This window comes from Dreissena polymorpha, chromosome 6 (genome assembly GCF_020536995.1).
Source record: "Dreissena polymorpha isolate Duluth1 chromosome 6, UMN_Dpol_1.0, whole genome shotgun sequence".
NCBI classification, from domain to species: Eukaryota; Metazoa; Mollusca; class Bivalvia; order Myida; family Dreissenidae; genus Dreissena; species Dreissena polymorpha.
In genome coordinates, this window is record NC_068360.1 from 3,019,424 (window position 1) to 3,037,837 (window position 18,414).

The 18,414-nt window shown below is 36.2% G+C and overlaps 3 protein-coding genes across 3 annotated transcripts in view; all 3 read right to left on the bottom strand.

Annotated features, from left to right (window-relative positions):
- The window catches only part of LOC127833221 (CAP-Gly domain-containing linker protein 1-like), a 606,687-nt gene that overhangs the window by 547,875 nt on the left and 40,398 nt on the right, over nucleotides 1-18,414 (bottom strand). The window contains exons 15-17 of the mRNA XM_052358378.1: nucleotides 16,073-16,138; nucleotides 15,729-15,816; nucleotides 12,913-13,325 (exon numbers count right to left, since the gene is read on the bottom strand). Of these exons, the coding sequence (XP_052214338.1) occupies nucleotides 12,913-13,325; nucleotides 15,729-15,816; nucleotides 16,073-16,138 (567 nt within the window). The remainder of the gene's footprint in view (nucleotides 1-12,912; nucleotides 13,326-15,728; nucleotides 15,817-16,072; nucleotides 16,139-18,414) is intronic.
- The window catches only part of LOC127833219 (uncharacterized), a 1,273,891-nt gene that overhangs the window by 352,644 nt on the left and 902,833 nt on the right, over nucleotides 1-18,414 (bottom strand). The window lies entirely within an intron of this gene.
- On the bottom strand, nucleotides 2,078-7,387 carry LOC127833226 (uncharacterized). Its single transcript, XM_052358384.1, has 2 exons — nucleotides 3,926-7,387; nucleotides 2,078-2,503 (listed from the first exon to the last, which is right to left on the bottom strand). The coding sequence occupies exon 1, from the start codon at nucleotides 7,385-7,387 to the stop codon at nucleotides 5,768-5,770; it is 1,620 nt and encodes a 539-aa protein (XP_052214344.1). The 3' UTR covers nucleotides 2,078-2,503; nucleotides 3,926-5,767.

The window sequence follows — 18,414 nt, forward strand, 5'->3', positions numbered from 1 at the left end:
GAAGGATGACCTTGACCTTGACCTTTCAACACTCAAAATGTGCAGCTTCATGAGATACACATGCATGCCAAATATGAAGTTGCTATCTTCAATATAGCAAAAGTTATTGCAAAATGTTAAAGTTGGCGCCAACAGACCAACAGACAGACCAACAGACCAACAGACAGACAGGGCAAAAACAATATGTCCCCCACTACTATAGTGGGGGACATAAAAAAGATTGATTGCAAAATGTTAGACAAGTTGCGCTCAGAGGCACTCATACCCTCATTACCCATATTGATGGCTGACCCCATCTCCACCGAAACTAACTGACCTTTGACCGCTGACCCCTGTTTGACCTCCTGCTTGGTTCGTAACTCCTGGATACGGTCCAGTTCCCTCTGAAGCTGGGCTGCCTGGGCGGTGTCATTCAAATCTAAGTCCTCTGTAATCATAGATCACTAGAACATCAAGGTCATCCTTTAAAGATGCTACATCACAGATGATTTGAGGTGAATATAAATGAGGCAAGAGAAAAATGTTTGCAATCACAGGAAGTCAATACTTATCAAATGCAGTCACTAAAAAGACGTTTTATAGTATAATGATAACACAAATTATATATATTGGAACATAAAATTGCATTTCTTTTTAACTATCAACAAATTCTAAAAATTGTTATAATTAACATGCATTTTTCAAATAACCAATCTTGTGTGTGTGTTTCCATACTTTGTGCATGACCATTTACTGTCAACACTTTGTCTAAGGCTATAATTTACTGTTAAGATTAATTTATGCCTTGTTTCTGCTCGGATCAAGGTTGCTCAATCACATGACCGCCCAACCCTAGTAATTATGTCTATTGGTAGGGTCAGAGGCAGACGCTACATATAACATTTCAAATCCAGGGCTCCAAATAATCCAACATGGTGCTGGAAATGTTTATGTCTTTACCCAATAATACAGGTAGAAAACATCAGACAAGTAATAAATGAAGATTTTTTTTTAAGTATCAAATAAAAGAACGTGTATATTCTTTTGGTTTTAAAGTGAAATAATTTTATCATTAAAATGAGAAAATTACACATTATCACAAGCATTGTCTCACTTTACTGAGAAAATTACTTCATTGTTATAACCCCACAGCAAATAAATACCATTTATTTATAAATGAACCTAACAGTCTAATAATACACATTTTTGCTTCTCTTCAAGTAAAACTTTCTTTTGTAAGCAGGGCAAACTTGATTTTTAAAAGAACATTTGTTCTGAAATTGTCCATTCAGTATGACTTAACTTCAGTAAGATTTCTTCACAGAGATTTGTGAATAGCACCTTTTTTAAATTGATATAAGCCTTGCCCTAGGAAAACAGGTTTAAATGCAAGGGTGTAATGTCTTTCTAGATTAGCCTGTGCAGTCTGCACAAGCAAGTCAGGGACAACACCTTCAGCTTTCATGGAATATTAAGTTTTTTGTTTCTTTTAAGAAAATTCAGGCAGAAAAAGTAGTCCCTGATTGCATAATGCACATGCTAATCTGGGACAAACTTTTTATAATGCAAATGCATTAAAGCTCATTTTCCAAGAGAAGGGCTCATATGCAAAGCATGACATACCATTGTCCTGTGACAACACAGAGTCGGTATGCTGCGAAGTGTTTGCTTCATTTGGAGAACGGTTCAGCAACTAAAATCAAACAGCTGTATGGTCAAAAACGATCGCATGCTAGCTGTCAATCAGGTTTTAATAAAAATATCGGAAAAATATTAGAGACAGATACGTTTCCTGAAATCATATTTCAGTTTTCGTAATTTTAACATACTGCTACTAAAACATGTGATTTATGAACCCCTGGATCAAAATAAAAAAACTTCACCTTAAGTTATTTGTCATAAATAAAATCACAATTGAACGTTTCTTCTGTGTGTCTTTGAACAACTGGGATAAAGAAATCATTATTTCAAAACAATATTGTTTGCATTCGGTATATTTAATAACAATTTTTCTTTCCAGTTTTTATAATTTCTAAATAGTACATATATTCATTATTTTAAGACATAAATGCATAGTAAGAAAGAACACAAAACAAAATTAAAAGTACACAGTCATTTTATTCATGTTTGTATGAATACTGTTAAATAACATGTATTGGTAATTTAGTGTAATATTTTGGCAGTTTATTGACCGCAGTAAAAGATAGTTAGAATTCCACTGGTTTTCAAGAGTTGCCACATGGAATTTTTGAAAAATCTAGGCATCAATGACAGGATGGTGTCACGCTTGCTTAAAGTAATTACAATTTATTATTATTATTATTTTACATATGTACCACGCATAATCTAGTATATATATAGCTCCATATATACTATATCCAACCTCCATTGAAAATATCAATACTCCTCAGTATATATATATCTCCATATATACTGTCCAATCTCCATGTATTATACTCCTGAGTATATATATAGCTCCATATATACTGTGTATAATACTCCTCGTATATACTCCATGTATATACTTATCTCCATAAATCCGCTTCGGGTCGCCTTTGTCCGAGCAGACCCAAAGCATCTAAATGCAAACTTAAGAATGAACATTTTGAAATGAAATTTTGTGAAATGTGCCAAATATAGGATGGCTTCCCTCCAAAACTGATTATCTCCAAAAGGAGCCATATTAAGGAGAGGAGAACCACCCATACCTATATAAAATATTGTTAACTTGTGAAATAATGTATAATTGTTGACAGTGACACCATCCCATCATGAGCGGCCTAGAATTTTCCGTGGATATGTAACTGCGGCACCTAACAAAGATTAGAATATATAAAATAGTAACCTTTTATATGAACAAGCATTTAATAGAAGCAAACACAGTTTCTACATTCATCTTTAGCATTTGATATTAGCAAACACATGATCTCCATAAAACACAGACAGTTCTCCAAAGAAATTTTGGTAGTGATGGAGTCTTTGCAACAGTGAAGTCAGTGTTCAGATCCAATCGTCACCAGGTCTGCTGCAGAGGTTTGAGCAACACTTGCATCTCAGCAGCGTCTAGGTTTTTTGATGTTTTTGGTGACCATCTGGAACTGTTGCCTGTGCATGGAGCCATGGCATGTTTTCTGAAACATAAATCTCAAGCGCAGAGAAAGTAGGATTCATACAAAGCATCCAACAAAACAATATTTTTTCTGGAATAAGTATGAAATTCAACAATATTATGAATGGGTGTGGCGGGTGGGTTTTTAAAAAATTTCAGTTTTTTCTGTAGGTTGAAGCCTTGGAATCCAATGCCAGGAAGGAAGTGATCTCAGAACTATTTATAGAATGGGCATTAACTCTTTTTAATCAGGAAAGAGAACTCTAGTTCATCAACATATAGTATGCCCAAGATACTCTCCCTTGAAGGGTCCACATTTCTGCTAAAATAAACTGGGTTTTATTGTTTAATACAATAACCCACATTATTTTAAGACATAAATGCATAGTAAGAAAGAACACAAAACAAAATTAAAAGTACACAGTCATTTTATTCATGTTTGTATGAATACTGTTAAATAACATGTATTGGTAATTTAGTGTAATATTTTGGCAGTTTATTGACCGCAGTAAAAGATAGTTAGAATTCCACTGGTTTTCAAGAGTTGCCACATGGAATTTTTGAAAAATCTAGGCATCAATGACAGGATGGTGTCACGCTTGCTTAAAGTAATTACAATTTATTATTATTATTATTTTACATATGTACCACGCATAATCTAGTATATATATAGCTCCATATATACTATATCCAACCTCCATTGAAAATATCAATACTCCTCAGTATATATATATCTCCATATATACTGTCCAATCTCCATGTATTATACTCCTGAGTATATATATAGCTCCATATATACTGTGTATAATACTCCTCGTATATACTCCATGTATATACTTATCTCCATAAATCCGCTTCGGGTCGCCTTTGTCCGAGCAGACCCAAAGCATCTAAATGCAAACTTAAGAATGAACATTTTGAAATGAAATTTTGTGAAATGTGCCAAATATAGGATGGCTTCCCTCCAAAACTGATTATCTCCAAAAGGAGCCATATTAAGGAGAGGAGAACCACCCATACCTATATAAAATATTGTTAACTTGTGAAATAATGTATAATTGTTGACAGTGACACCATCCCATCATGAGCGGCCTAGAATTTTCCGCCACTGCAAATTGGTAACAATTTGTCCCCCAAAATTATAGGCCTTAGCATTTAATAAACTTAATGTCGCTGCCAAGAAAGCTTGCGATTGCTTCACCTATACTGAAGATGAATAGTTCATTGCCAACATCTGACAAATGGACTTTATCAACATGGAACATTCCTGGGGTACTCAAATCAATTGATTCTATCAAAATTGCCCTTCCCCTAGCAAAAGATAACACATAATTTGAAATTGTGCGATTGATTTTTTGACGTTTGGAATTCATTTTCTTTTGATAAGAATTGTCAACCACTTCCCTAGTCCAAGATAATCTGGGAAGAATGAATACCCAAACAATCAATGAGTTAGGAAATATATCGAAAAGATACTGCAACTCAGATTTAATTATTCTTATAGTTTTACATTGATTTGTACTTGTGATGTTATTTCCCCCAACATGAAGGAAAATAATTTCAGGAGTTCGGCCTTTAATCATACCAAGTTGGATTACTGGATGCAAATCTTCAACTCTCAAACCACTCTGACCATCCCAGGAAATGGTGAAATTTTTAAACGTGTCCCTGTGTCTTGAATGGAAGCGTTCCCCTGCCCATCGAATATGTGAATCCCCTACCAGCCAAACTGCTGTAAAATAAACCCAAAGAAAGAGTTGTTATAATTACAGGCGCAATCGCAAGCTATCTTGAGTTTTCATAAGTTTTACTCCTACATTCTTATATAGCCTGAATAACAGTTCGACGACCAACGACCCATACGTTTTATTGTTTCATCAGAGTAACCTTGAAGAGCAAGGTCGGTTGCTCTACCAATCCTAAAGCTATGTGATAATACTTTTGAAGAAATACCAGCCTGTGCACAGGCTTTCGACAACACAGCTGAGAACTGATATCTTGTCATTGGTGTATTGTTGGCATGACAGAAAAATTGCTCAGATCTGGCAGGGGCTATAGCTACGTATTCTTTTACAGCATTAATGCATATGCTTGTTTCCTGATTGCTAGGAATACGCACAAACACAGGTCGACCTGTTTGGTTAGTTTTACTCATCCTAACTCGAATTATTATTGCATTGTTTAACCCTTCAAAAGTGATGTCTTGTTTACAAAGTGCTCTGTCCTTTGTGTTATTTGAGCAAACAACTAATTCACTTATCCTAAACAAACCAAAGTAGGCCAAATAAAATACTGCTGTAAATAGTTTTGTTTCAAATTTTGAGAAACATACATTGGGAAGAACTGAAACTTATCTGTTCAACATGCCAAGAGATATAGGCACTCTGAGATCTTGCTGCTGCCTTAAACGTTTGCAACCCTCCAACATCTTACTGACTACAAAATTGCTAAATGGATTATAGAATCCCCTGATTTTATGCACAAAGCTAATACCTGACATATACAATTTGATTGTTGATGGTGCATAATTCTTTTCAAAGCAGTATGATATGTACATAATAAATTGGTTCAGTGGTATCGGCCATGTATCCGGTAGGTTATAAGTAAGCCTGAAAGTATTAAAATGATTAATGGCAAGATTATATGCTGTTCTTGTGCTGTCAGACACACTGGTTGTTATCAAACTAACAGCTCTTTGTTGAATATTTTCCATAGTTGGGGTTCCATTATAGATGGGCTTTGATGTGCGTTTGGTACCAGGGTCCAAAATCTTTGCATCTGAAAACGAGACAAGGCATCGGTTATTGAGTTTTTTACTCCAGGAACATGTTCAGCCTTCACCACAATGTTCATCTGCAAACATTTTAATGTCAAATTTCGCAGCAAGACCATAATTAAATCAGATTTGGAAGTCATTTTGTTTATTATATGGCACACTGCCATATTATCTGATCTAAAGCATATTTTCTTTAGCTGCAATTCCTTGCCCCATGTGAAAATGGCTACAACAATAGGAAATAATTCAAGAACTGTAATGTCTGTTGTATATCCATGTTTAAACCATTCATCTGGCCACCGTTCAGACATCCATTTACCTGCAAAATAAACTCCAAAACCCATGCCTTCGCCTCCTGCACTGTCTGTAAACAATTCTACATCATCATTGTAGGACCAGAATCTGTCATGAAAAACCCTAATGCCATTAAAATTCACAAAAAATTGTTTCCACATCATTAAGTCAAGTTTTATGCCCTTGTTAATTCGCAAGTGGTGATATGGTTTTGTTAGACCACAAATGGAATCAATCAGCCGCCTACAGAATGGCCTGCCAGGAATTATTGCCCTGCATGCAAAATTTAGAACACCAATTAAACTTTGCATCTCTTTAAGTGTGCATCTTGTTTTTTGTAGCATGTTGTTCAGTAAAATCAACACTTCTTGAACCTTATGAAGTGGCAAACGTATCTCCATCTTGTCAGAATCTAGTTCTAAGCCTAAAAATGTAAGTACTGTAACCGGACCTTCAGTTTTTTCTGCTGCTATCGGCACACCTAATTTCTGCATACAGCCTGAAAAAATTTCCATTAGATGTCGACATTCGCCAGAGTTTCTTTTGCCACCACCCAAAAAATCATCTAAGTAATGGATTAAATAAGTAGATCCTGCTTTCCTTTGAATAATATGTGTAAGTAAATCTGCAAAACGATTAAATAAGTTGCAACTTATGGAACATCCAAATGGCAGGCATTTATCGAAGTAATAGCAGTTATTAAATACAAAACCTAACTGGTCAAAATCATTTGGTTCCACTGGTAAAAGGCGAAATGCACTTTTGATGTCCATTTTAAACATTTCACACTTGAAACCTAGATCCTGAATCATGTGTACTGCGGTATCGAAACTAGTATATTGTACAGTACACTTAGCTGGGTCGATATAATCATTTAATGACCGGCCCGCTGGATAGGAAAGGTGATGGATCAGTCTAAACTCTTGTTGCCCTGTTTTTTTAGGGACCAAACCAATTGGTGATATTCGAAGATTTGGTAAAGGTCTGCTTTCAAATGGACCTGCTACGCGACACAGTTCCACCTCTTTATTAATCTTTTCCAAGACAATATCCGGAAGTTTTAATGCAGATTTAAGATTTTTGGCACTAGTTGCTATGCGAGGGCCTTCATACTTTAATGAGAACCCTTTTCTAAAACCATTTACTAAAAATTGAGATTCTGTAGTATCGTAATCATAAGATTCAGCCTGTAAAATATCAACGTTTATTGGTGAGGGTGCTAATTGCATGAAATTATTGCTTTGGAGCTCTGAACCGCTGACCTTGGCCCCTTTGAAACCTGAATGCTCCCCTGTAAGATCCCCGAAAGGAATTATTGGGTTTGTGGGGTTGAGTTTGCTGTGGATGCAAATGTGGTTCCTTCATATAACAAGACCAAGAGCCATGCTTTGGGCTTTGACATACTGCACAGACGTGTCGGAACCTGCAGTTGTTCCATTGACAGAAGCCTTTGTTAAAGTCAATGCATGGAGGTGATAGATTTGGTTGAATGGAAAATGGCCGATTTGCTTGGGCACCAATATTGCCTGAAAAACATCTGAGCCAAAGGTCAGCATTAATTTTTGACCATGGAGAGAAGTACTTGGACTGACGCAGACGGAACTGCTCGTCATATGTGCGCCACCCTGTGCCCCCAAATTTGGCAGCGGCCTCCCTTATTGTAAACATATAATTAAGCATATGCTGAGTGTGATCAGGATGGGCCTGGAGATAGATGCTGGAATAAATCAAAAAAGCATCTGTCCATTTTTCGATGGATGGTATTTTTTCGCTATTGGCCCTTGGAGCAGAAACAATTGTTCCACTTTCATCAACACTCAAAACTGCATTTGTGAACTGGTTATTAAGTTCTACGGCTCCTTTGAGAAGAACAGCAATGTTAATGTATTCATTTTGCTTGATTTTTATTTGTATTTGTTCAGGGACATGAATACCCAAGGAATCCCCGCCACACCTTATCATTTCAGGCCTATTTAATTCATAGACCTGAGTTGAAGAACTGTTTGGGAAAATATTTGATTCATCTATCAATGTTTGGAAGTCAACACATTTACCTCTTTTGTTGGTATTTTCTGATTTGTCAGAAGCCAGCAGTTGGATAAATTCTGGCACATCATGGTCAGATGGAACTTCATCTCTTTGCCTTTTTTCCTCATTTTCTGTCAGGTTTGTCTGAGCTTTTCTTTTTCTTCCAGCAGGTTTTCCTCTTCCAGACATTTTGAGATGTTTTTGTAATATAACTAATTATATCTCTGCAGATGAATGTAGATTTTTAAAAAATTTCAGTTTTTTCTGTAGGTTGAAGCCTTGGAATCCAATGCCAGGAAGGAAGTGATCTCAGAACTATTTATAGAATGGGCATTAACTCTTTTTAATCAGGAAAGAGAACTCTAGTTCATCAACATATAGTATGCCCAAGATACTCTCCCTTGAAGGGTCCACATTTCTGCTAAAATAAACTGGGTTTTATTGTTTAATACAATAACCCACAATATTTTTTAGCCTAAAAGAGACCATTGACATTTGAAAAAACTTTGTTGATTGTTTTATTTATACACATGCAGAGACTAACCAATCAAGTTTTGATTTTAAATGGAACTGTACAACACCATCAACTTTAAACAGTGATAAGATTCAATAAAATAACCAACTAAAAAAAAATCTTAAAATGAACTGATGAGGTTTATTTAGAAATTGGGTCCAGATAATTGAGCAACGTTCTGACAAAACTGAACTTTATATATATGCATGTTCATAAAATGTCATCCCAGATTAGCCTGTGAAGTCCGCACAGGCTAACAGAGAAAACACTTCCTGTCCAAACTGGGTTTTTGTTTAAAAGAATCTTCCTATAAACAAAAAATTCCATAGAAGTAAAAAGTGTTGTCCTTGATTAGCATCTGTGGACAGCACAGGCTAATCTGAGACGACATTTTACGCACATGTATTATGCCCCTGTTTCCGAGGCTCAATTTTTGGTTAATGTCCTACCAGCTGTATGTAATGTTGGAGCTCATTCTGGTGAGACTCGTGCCTCTGGACTCGCTCGGACAGATCACTGTAGTCCTCGTTGAGTCTAGAAAACAAGAGGCATAATTAGCCGTATCCAACGGTCATCATCAATCATTCAAACAAACATGTTTTTGTGAAGAGGAATTTGCATTTCAACAAATATACTGACAAATGAACCAACAGCTTTTAAATATTAGGAAAACATCTGAAGAACAGGTGTTTTGTTATAATACAGTCAAAACAGTGCTCTAAATGGAAAATACTTTTATAATTACGTAAAGGGTCCTCTTCATATATTGGCAAAAAGCCATAATTAATTTTAAAATGCCATTGTTTCCAGAAATTAAAGTTTATATGATATATATTAAAACAAACTCAATAACACTCAAGAAAATAGTTTTATTTAAACCTTAATTTCATTATATTTTTCAATAAAAAACTTCATCAAACAATAAACTGTACGAAAACTCAAACCAACATTACTCAATGTTCATATCTCCCCAATCACAACGAACATTCATATGTTAAATCTGAGACTTAATCTGGTACTTTAAACCAATTAAAAATAAACGCTCAAAAGCCACCACTTTTCTTATTCATTGCTCAATGTTTTTTGCTGAAGCTAGGTTAGAAACTCTGCAGTCTGACGGTGCGTTCCCCAGGTAAGCCTACCTGTATGACTGATGGGTCAGGTCGTCCACTGAATTGTTCTCACTGTCTCTGTGTTGCCTGGTGGGCGGGGAGAAACTCTGACCGCCCTGGAAGAAGCCTCTGGCCACACCCACTGAAACCCCTGAAAACAGCAATGTACGCTTGCTTGTATGTCAGGTTTGCAGCAGAGTTAGCAACATACATTTTTGCCGCAGTTGCTCATTCTTTCTTTTCAATACCTCTTGTACATTAGTACATATGATGAATGTGAACCTTGCTCACAAACCATGTTTCACCATATGGTTACAAATAAAGGCCCTTTTTATTTTGATATCCTTTGCATAGATGACTTATAAGTTTCCTATAATAATCTTGGTGGCCTATGATAAATTTTAGGAGCCATTGGCTAATGGGCCTCTGCAAATGGCCAATTTCTCAATAATTCTTGGAAACAAACAATCCATTCATATTTAAAGAACAAGGGTATGCTAAAAAAATCATAAGTCACAATAAAGATTATTCAACAGTTAGTTTTATAACATGCAGTTTTACAAAATACCGATGTTGTGAGAATAAGCTTACAAATTCCCCTAACAAATCATGCAGCTGGTTAATGATATAATAAGTAAACTGTACATGACAAATACTTGTTTCTGTTCAAACAGATAGGGTACCTGAAATGATGGACTGATTATCCTCATTTGCATAAGCGTCGTCACACTGCTGAGGTGGACATATTGGCACTGCTCTGTTAGATCCATCCCACAACATCCCAGGCATTGAAGCTGCAGTCTGATTGGCTAAGTCGCTGTACACAGTGATGTCAGTTTGATTCAAATTTGAATGAGAAAGTTCAATCTGATTGGATGGTTTCATCCTTGGCGGTGGAGTTTCTGTCTGATTGACAGGAAATCTGGTGGATGAGATTGGCTGGAAGTTGAGACTAGCAGGAAGACTAGAATGTTGCTGAGAAAGGTCAAGCTCTCTCTGATTGGTTAATAGAGAGTTTGGTTGGGAGGCTGAATGTAATGAGTGTGATGGTTGGTTGAAGAGTCTTGCACCTTGCATTTGATTGGCTACTGAAGACTTCACTGGATGAAAGGCCTGGCCTGATTGGCTTTGGACTGCTGGATGGTGTGCCATATGCTGTTAATAAAAACAAATAAGAAGTTAAGAAACTGAGAAACAAAACAAACTTTAATGCTTCATATTCCCAATTGATGGAAGTATTTTGGGTGGAATTCACTTACAATAAATCCACTAGATTATGTTACAAAATTTAATTGATTTTTTCGGCGTAGCTGTTTAACGTCACTTTTGACCTTAGGTGACCTTTAGGTTGCATTCATAAAAATGCCCGCGGCTACCCACAAATGAATACACTTAATTTAGTCCATTGGCTGATTTGAGAATACCACCAGAACATTGGAAACATGGCCGCATCTTTCTAACACTGTTTTACTGCGTGTTCAGCATGAAACAATTTTATCTCTTATGAAAAGGCATGATAGATAGAACAGTTTTACACTTAACTCTTCACATCAATACAATTTGTGCGTAGATTCTACACCTTTGTCAGTTTGCGGTTAGTGTGTGTGAATGTCAGAGTTTATATACGGTCATCGCTGCGTCTTCACGACTACCTTATGTGCTGACCGGAGTTCGCGGCCAGTAAAATAGTCGTTATATAATAAAGACGCTATAGCCTGAACTAGGTGAACTGGAATTTTCTTTAGACCAGAAAGATGTTAAATGAAGATATCTAGCGATACAATTATGGTATGGCAATAATAGATTCTTAATGTGTTTTCAACAATACCATGATAAATATTATTTTTAATTAATTTAACAAGAATTATTCCACCATATTGACTAATGTATTAAGCATGAGCACGATGATTCTCGATACTGTTAATACTCGAATCAAATAGCAATGCCCGACAAACCACTAAAACAGGTTTGTTAGAAAAATGCGCCTATAAATATTTAAAATATGTACGGATACTTGTGTGTGGCCGGTTGACTCATAAGTTTTAATTACACTTCCATTATTCTTTGGTTTTCTGTTTTGTATCTATAGGTTTATGACCAGCAATATGTAATAATGTAAAATAAGCCGCAAAAACTCCGCGTAACATCCCGTACTGTGTGTGATGCAGCTAAGAACTGCACAGAAAAAGACATTCGCTATCCTTGATCTCATTCATTGAACTCTTTACCTTTCATAAACTCCAACCACAATCAACGCTGTATATCTTTTTTAAAGATATTTCTTGTTTTAAATATAGCAATTTTTAAGATTCAGCTTAAAGAAAATTAATCCGAGTAGTTGTCTACCTGTATATTATGCAGATGAGTGGACAGCAGTGCAGCTATCTCGGGTGGTGATGGTAATCTAGGGGTGCTAGTGACAGAGCCCCCACCATGCATCTCAGCTTGACTGTTGATGCTAGATATCCACTCAGGTGTCTTTGTGAAACTGAACAAAAAATTTCAGGAATGTAAGATCTAATGTGGGGTGATGGGCATGAATTTATGTTCATGTACTTACATACAAAATTGTTTTAAACTTATTTTCATATTACTCTACAATGTTGTTGAACTATTATTAGTTACATGGCTTCTAATTGACTCTAAATGGTGTGATTCACGGCCATTAAATTACCATTTGCAAACAGTGCAGTATTTAATTAATATCCAATCATTTATACAACAGAATATATTGTATTGCTATTTGATATACATTGCTGCTAACCATTTATAAAAGTATACCAAGCAAGTTTATATACATTGAGAACTGAAGTGTTTACAAATTGTCTTCATGCCTTTCATGAGGTCATTTGTCTTTCACAATACATGTCTTTTAAAGATTGAGAAAAATTAAATACGCCAATTTAAGAGGAGCATGATCATACTTTATCTGATATAAAAGATTTAAGCAGAAACAACACTATTACGCTAAACAAGATGTAGATAAGTGCTAGGTTAGCTAAAGATATGATAGGTCAAGATTAATCCTCTCAGTAACTTTTCAAATGCATTTGCATAAAGAAATGAAGGAAATTCTCCAGTACGGTTAAATGGCAAATACCTGTTTAGATAATCTTGAAATTGTTTCAAATGTGACAGTGCAGCCGTTTCGATGTTTGCATCATCCCTATCCTTCTCTGTTGAGTGGGAAACATAACTTTCCCTGCCAGGACTCAGTATGGAACCATGGTCCTGATTGGTTGATTTCCCTAGCACAGGACTGAGGTGAATGGCTGATGACATGGTAGGAGACATCTGATTGGTCAGACTGTGTGCATGGCTTTGATTGGTATGCTGCTGCCTTGGGGGAGTGTGTGGCTCCTTTTGATTGGTTGAATGGTGAGATTCTGATGCCTGATTGGCTGGCTGTGGTCTAGGAGTGAGTAAGGAGAAGTTCACAGCTGGGATGCTTGTAGAGGTGGTCAAAATAGATGAATTTGTGTCATCTGCATCATCAGTACGGCTCTGTGTGGTCTGGTGGGATTAAAATAAAACAAGGATCAAAATTGTCATAAAACCAGGTTTTCAATTTTAAAAAAAGTCTGATAAAGGGAGACAACTGCAACTCAAAATAGGCATTGCTCCTAAAAAGTCTGATAAAGGGAGACAACTGCAAGTCAAAATGTGCATTGCTACTGATTGTTCATCACAATTACCCCCCTTATTTCAAAATCAATCTGTTTTTCGACCCCGTGATCTAGTTTCTGACCCGGCATGACCCATTTTCGAACTTGACCTAGATATTGTCTAGATACTACTTCTGACCAAGTTTTGTAAAGATCAGATGTAAACTATTTGAATTAGAGAGTGGACAACATGCTCAATGTTTAAAATGCACTAAGTGGCCCTGTGACCTAGTTTTTAACCCGGCATAACCCATATTCGAACTTGACCTAGATATTGTCTAGATACAACTTCTGACCAAGTTTCGTAAAGATCGGATGAAAACTATTTGAATAAGAGAGCGGACAACATGCTTAATGTTTAAAAGTGACTAAGTGACCCCGTGACCTAGTTTTTAACCTGGCATGACCCATATTCACTCTTGACCTAGATATTGTCTAGATACAACTTCTGACCAAGTTTTGTAAAGATCGGATGAAAACTATATGAATAAGAGAGCGGACAACATGCTTAATGTTTAAAAGTGACTAAGTGACCCCATGACCTAGTTTTTAACCTGGCATGACCCATATTCACTCTTGACCTAGATATTGTCTAGATACAACTTCTGACCAAGTTTCGTAAAGATCGGATGAAAACTATTTGAATAAGAGAGCAGACAAGCTTGTTCCGCCCCCATTCTGCCCTCATTCGCCAATCTAATAACAGTTTTTTCCTTCGGAAAACCTGGTTAACAAAAACTGTCTCCATATGATGAAATATGCCCCCGATAAATGCTTTGATAGAAATTATGAGCATTTTTCGAAACCTAAACGCATTTTTGGAAACATAAACGCGGACCCTAAGTTCAAGGTCAAGGTCAAAATTTGTGTGCGTATGGAAAGGCCTTGTCCATATACACATGCATACCAAATATGAATGTTACATCTGAAGCGACATAAACATAGAAGTTATGAGCATTTTTCGAAACCTAAACGCAAAAGATGGACAGACAGACAGACAGACAGTGCAATCACTATATGTCCTCCTTCGGAGGCATAAAAATAAAGCAAACATACCAACAAACAATTATTTTTTTCAGCATTTCTGAATAATATCAGATTTCAGTATAAGACTCAAATGCCCCCCTCCCTCCATCCAAGTGTTTGGCATGAAGTAGAGTTTGAAAGTACAAAACATTTTGGACCAAAGAATATTCAAGGGTAGAGCTATGCAAGGTTTGACTTATTGGTCACAGAGGAATAATTTATACTAAATGCAGAGTAAGACATAAGGTGACGGAGATGTACTTCACCTGAGCGTTATACATGAAAGATGGTAAGCATAATTCCTTTGATTACTTTATTGTATTAACTTTCTTGGCATATGACATAATACAATTATGTTTTTAATTTAAGGAAAAAAAATGACTATAACTGTTTATCCCTTTGAGTGCTGGAACCGGATTTTGAAGGCCTTTGCAAACAGTTTGGATCCAGATGAGACGCCACAGAACGTGGCGTCTCATCAGGATCCAAACTGTTTGCTATTCTGATAGTATTCTTTGAAAAAAAATCGAAGAAAATGCTTATTTTTGAAATTCAGCAGACGACATTTTAGCAGAAGAGAAATTTCCCAGCATGCAAAGGGTTAAGATTTAAAAAAAAATATGATAAGATTCAGTTGAAAGCCAAAAACAGCCAGATGATGTTTGATAAGGCTGGCTTGAAGGCATTGAGACAGTAAATACTCAGACTAAATATACAATGGTATTATGACACAGTGAGAAAACAATTGTCCGTCATTTAACAGAAAATAAGACAGGGTGACCTTTAAATGAACTTGAATGATTGTACAATTTTGACAATGTTACTGAAATTACGAACTATTGACAAGGTACTTAGTGTATATGGTTTATGGACTCCGTATAATTTGAGTTCAAGACATGGATTGCTTTATTTGGCTTATTTTATAGCGATTATTCAGTCATATTTCAAATGGCAAAAAAAGTATCTTTCCTTCCCAAAACCAGTTCTTTAATTCCTCAAATAATGGTTTGACTTTCAGATGTTAGGAAAAAGAGCTGTTAAGTGTAGACACGAAACATGTAAATGTTATCAATCAAATGATAATGCATTTTTCCTATTTAAAGTAAAGAGATGCTGAAATTTCCAATTCAACATGTACAAATCATATCTCAAATTTGTGAGAAAATCCCTGATATGGGCACTGGAAGAAATATTATTCAAGAAATGTCTTCAACAGATTGCATACCCTCCTCTGAGGTGTAGCTGACAGTAGAGATAGAGCCTCATTCCACTGGCTCTGCATCGCATACTGAAGTTTGGTCAAAATCTCCAGTCTAAAATAACACACCATCGATTATTACACTAAACTTATGTTTGATGTGCCATATTAATACGAGAAAAATGTAGTCAATGAATATTCAAAGCAGAATGAGTTATAACTGATATCATTTAAGATATAGAACATACTATTACTATATGTGGCCACAATATATCATAGAATTATTGCCATATCATTAGGTTGATAATAGACACATACAGATAAAAGTGCTGCATTGTATTTCTATGATATCAACCAAACTGTGAACTAACCTGGTAGATTCTAACCTCTGTTTCGACCGCTTAAGTTCTGAATTTTCATTTCTGTATTCCATCAACCTGTATAACCAAAGAGAATCTATTACATGATGCCTTTTTTTTCAAAATTAAACACACACTAAGTTTTACTGTTATAGGTGCAAACCCTTATTTTATTTCAGTAAATGTCCAAATGGCACATATGCCCTCTTTAGAATTTGTCCGAAAACTCCACTTAAGAAAATAAAAATAAGTCCACGGCCCAAAACTTTTATCAACAAGAGATGTGTTTGTCAGAAACACAATGCCCCCTAATGCGCCGCTTTTTTGTTGTTGACCTTTGACCTTGAAGGATGACCTTGACCTTTCACCACTCAAACTGTGCGGCTCCATGGGATACACATGCATGCCAAATATCAAGTTGCTATGTTCAATATTTCAAAAGTTATTGCAAAACTTAACTGTAAGGTTTAAGTTTTGGGACAGAATGACCCAATGACAGACAGAAAGAAAGACAGGCCAAAAACAATATACCCCCGATCATTCCATCCGGGAGCATAAAAATAAAAGGAACGGAACACAACTTAAACTTGATCTGTACGACAAGTAGATAGACTCACACACCAAAATCAAGCAAACCTCTTCAAGCGTTTAGGAAAAAAGTGCAGAAAACTGTTTTAGAAAACAAATCTCATTCCAAGGCCAATAACTTTGTCCAATATAAATGGACAGGAACGAAACTCATGCTTGATCTGTCAGTTTTGTAGACCGACTCACACACTAAATCTCAGGTAAATATTTGCAAGTGTTCAAAATGTCAAAGTCCAAGGCCCATAACTTTGCCAAAAATGAACGGACCCAAACGAGACACAAACTCAATTTGTTATTCATGCAGGTAGACTCACATACCAACAATCATGTAAATATCTCATAGCTTTAAGGAAAAAAATCCGGAAACAGAATGATGAGTCATATGCTTTTAATCTAATTCTCACTCATCAGTCGAGTTTCAAACTCAAAGAACTGCCAAATGCACCTTGTTTTAAGTCCCTGTAACTGCTGTAGCCACCTAGTTTAAAGGTCCTGTAACTGCAATAGCCACCTAGTTTCAAGTTCATGTAACTGCAACATCCACTTAGTTTCAAGTTCATGTAACTGCCACACCCCTTTCTTTCAAGAACCTTGAACAGCAACACCCACCTAGCTTCAAGTTCCTTGTTAACCACACCCACCAAGTTTTAATTTTTCTAAAACACCCACCTGGTTTCAAGTTCCTAAAATGCAACAACCACCTGGTTTCAAGTTCCTGAAACGCAACACCCATCTGATTTCAAGTTCCTAAAATGCAACACCCATCTGGTTTCAAGTTCCTAAAATGCAATACCCACCTCCATTCCAAGTTCCAACTGAGGAGCTGCGCCATGAGCGCATGATACGCCCGTCGTTCGCCAATGAAGTAGTAAGGTAATAAATAACCCTTTGAATCATTTTTTTACTTCAGTTTATTTGTATTTGAATACATGGTTTATTTTATAAGTACATGAGCATGGAGCGCCGTTTCCTTGACATTCATACCATATCTTTTTTTGAGTATATGTATGCATTTCTTTAGAGGATATGGAGTTGAAGTAAACCTGTTATAGATATTTTGACCAATAATAAAAGAGAAATGTAGATGGGTAAGTGGTAGTGTACAATCGGAATAGAAAAAAGCTCACCTTGTTCAATTTTTCAGGGATACTAAAAAAAAAAAAAAAAAAAATCCATCGAAGGATATTTGACCTACAGTAGGACATTCAATGAAATCACGAAATTTTGACGAACAGAGTCCCATAACTCTGGAACGACAATTCAGAATTCCGTCAAAAACGAAAGGGGATCAGGGTTTATCAATATTAAGATTGTGTTAAAATTTGAAGAAAATCTGTCAAAGGATATTTGACGTAGCGTACGACATTAACAGACGGACGGACGGCTACGGTAGGACATTCAATGAAATGACGAAATTTTGATGAACAAAGTCCCATAACTCTGGAACGACAATTCAGAATTCCGTCAAAAACGAAAGGGGATCAGGGTTTATCAATATTAAGATTGTGTTGAAATTTGAAAAAAATCCATCGAAGGATATTTGAGCTACAGTAGGACATTCAATGAAATCACGAAATTTTGACGAACAAAGTCCCATAACTCTGGAACGACAATTCAGAATTCCGTCAAAAACGAAAGGGGATCAGGGTTTATCAATATTAAGATTGTGTTAAAATTTGAAGAAAATCTGTCAAAGGATATTTGACGTAGCGTACGACATTAACAGACGGACGGACGGACGGACAGACGGACGGACGGACAGACGG

Excerpts from the sequence above, each read along its gene's own strand:
- LOC127833226 (XM_052358384.1), bottom strand. The coding sequence starts at position 7,387 with ATGCAATTAGCACCCTCACCAATAAACGTTGATATTTTACAGGCTGAA.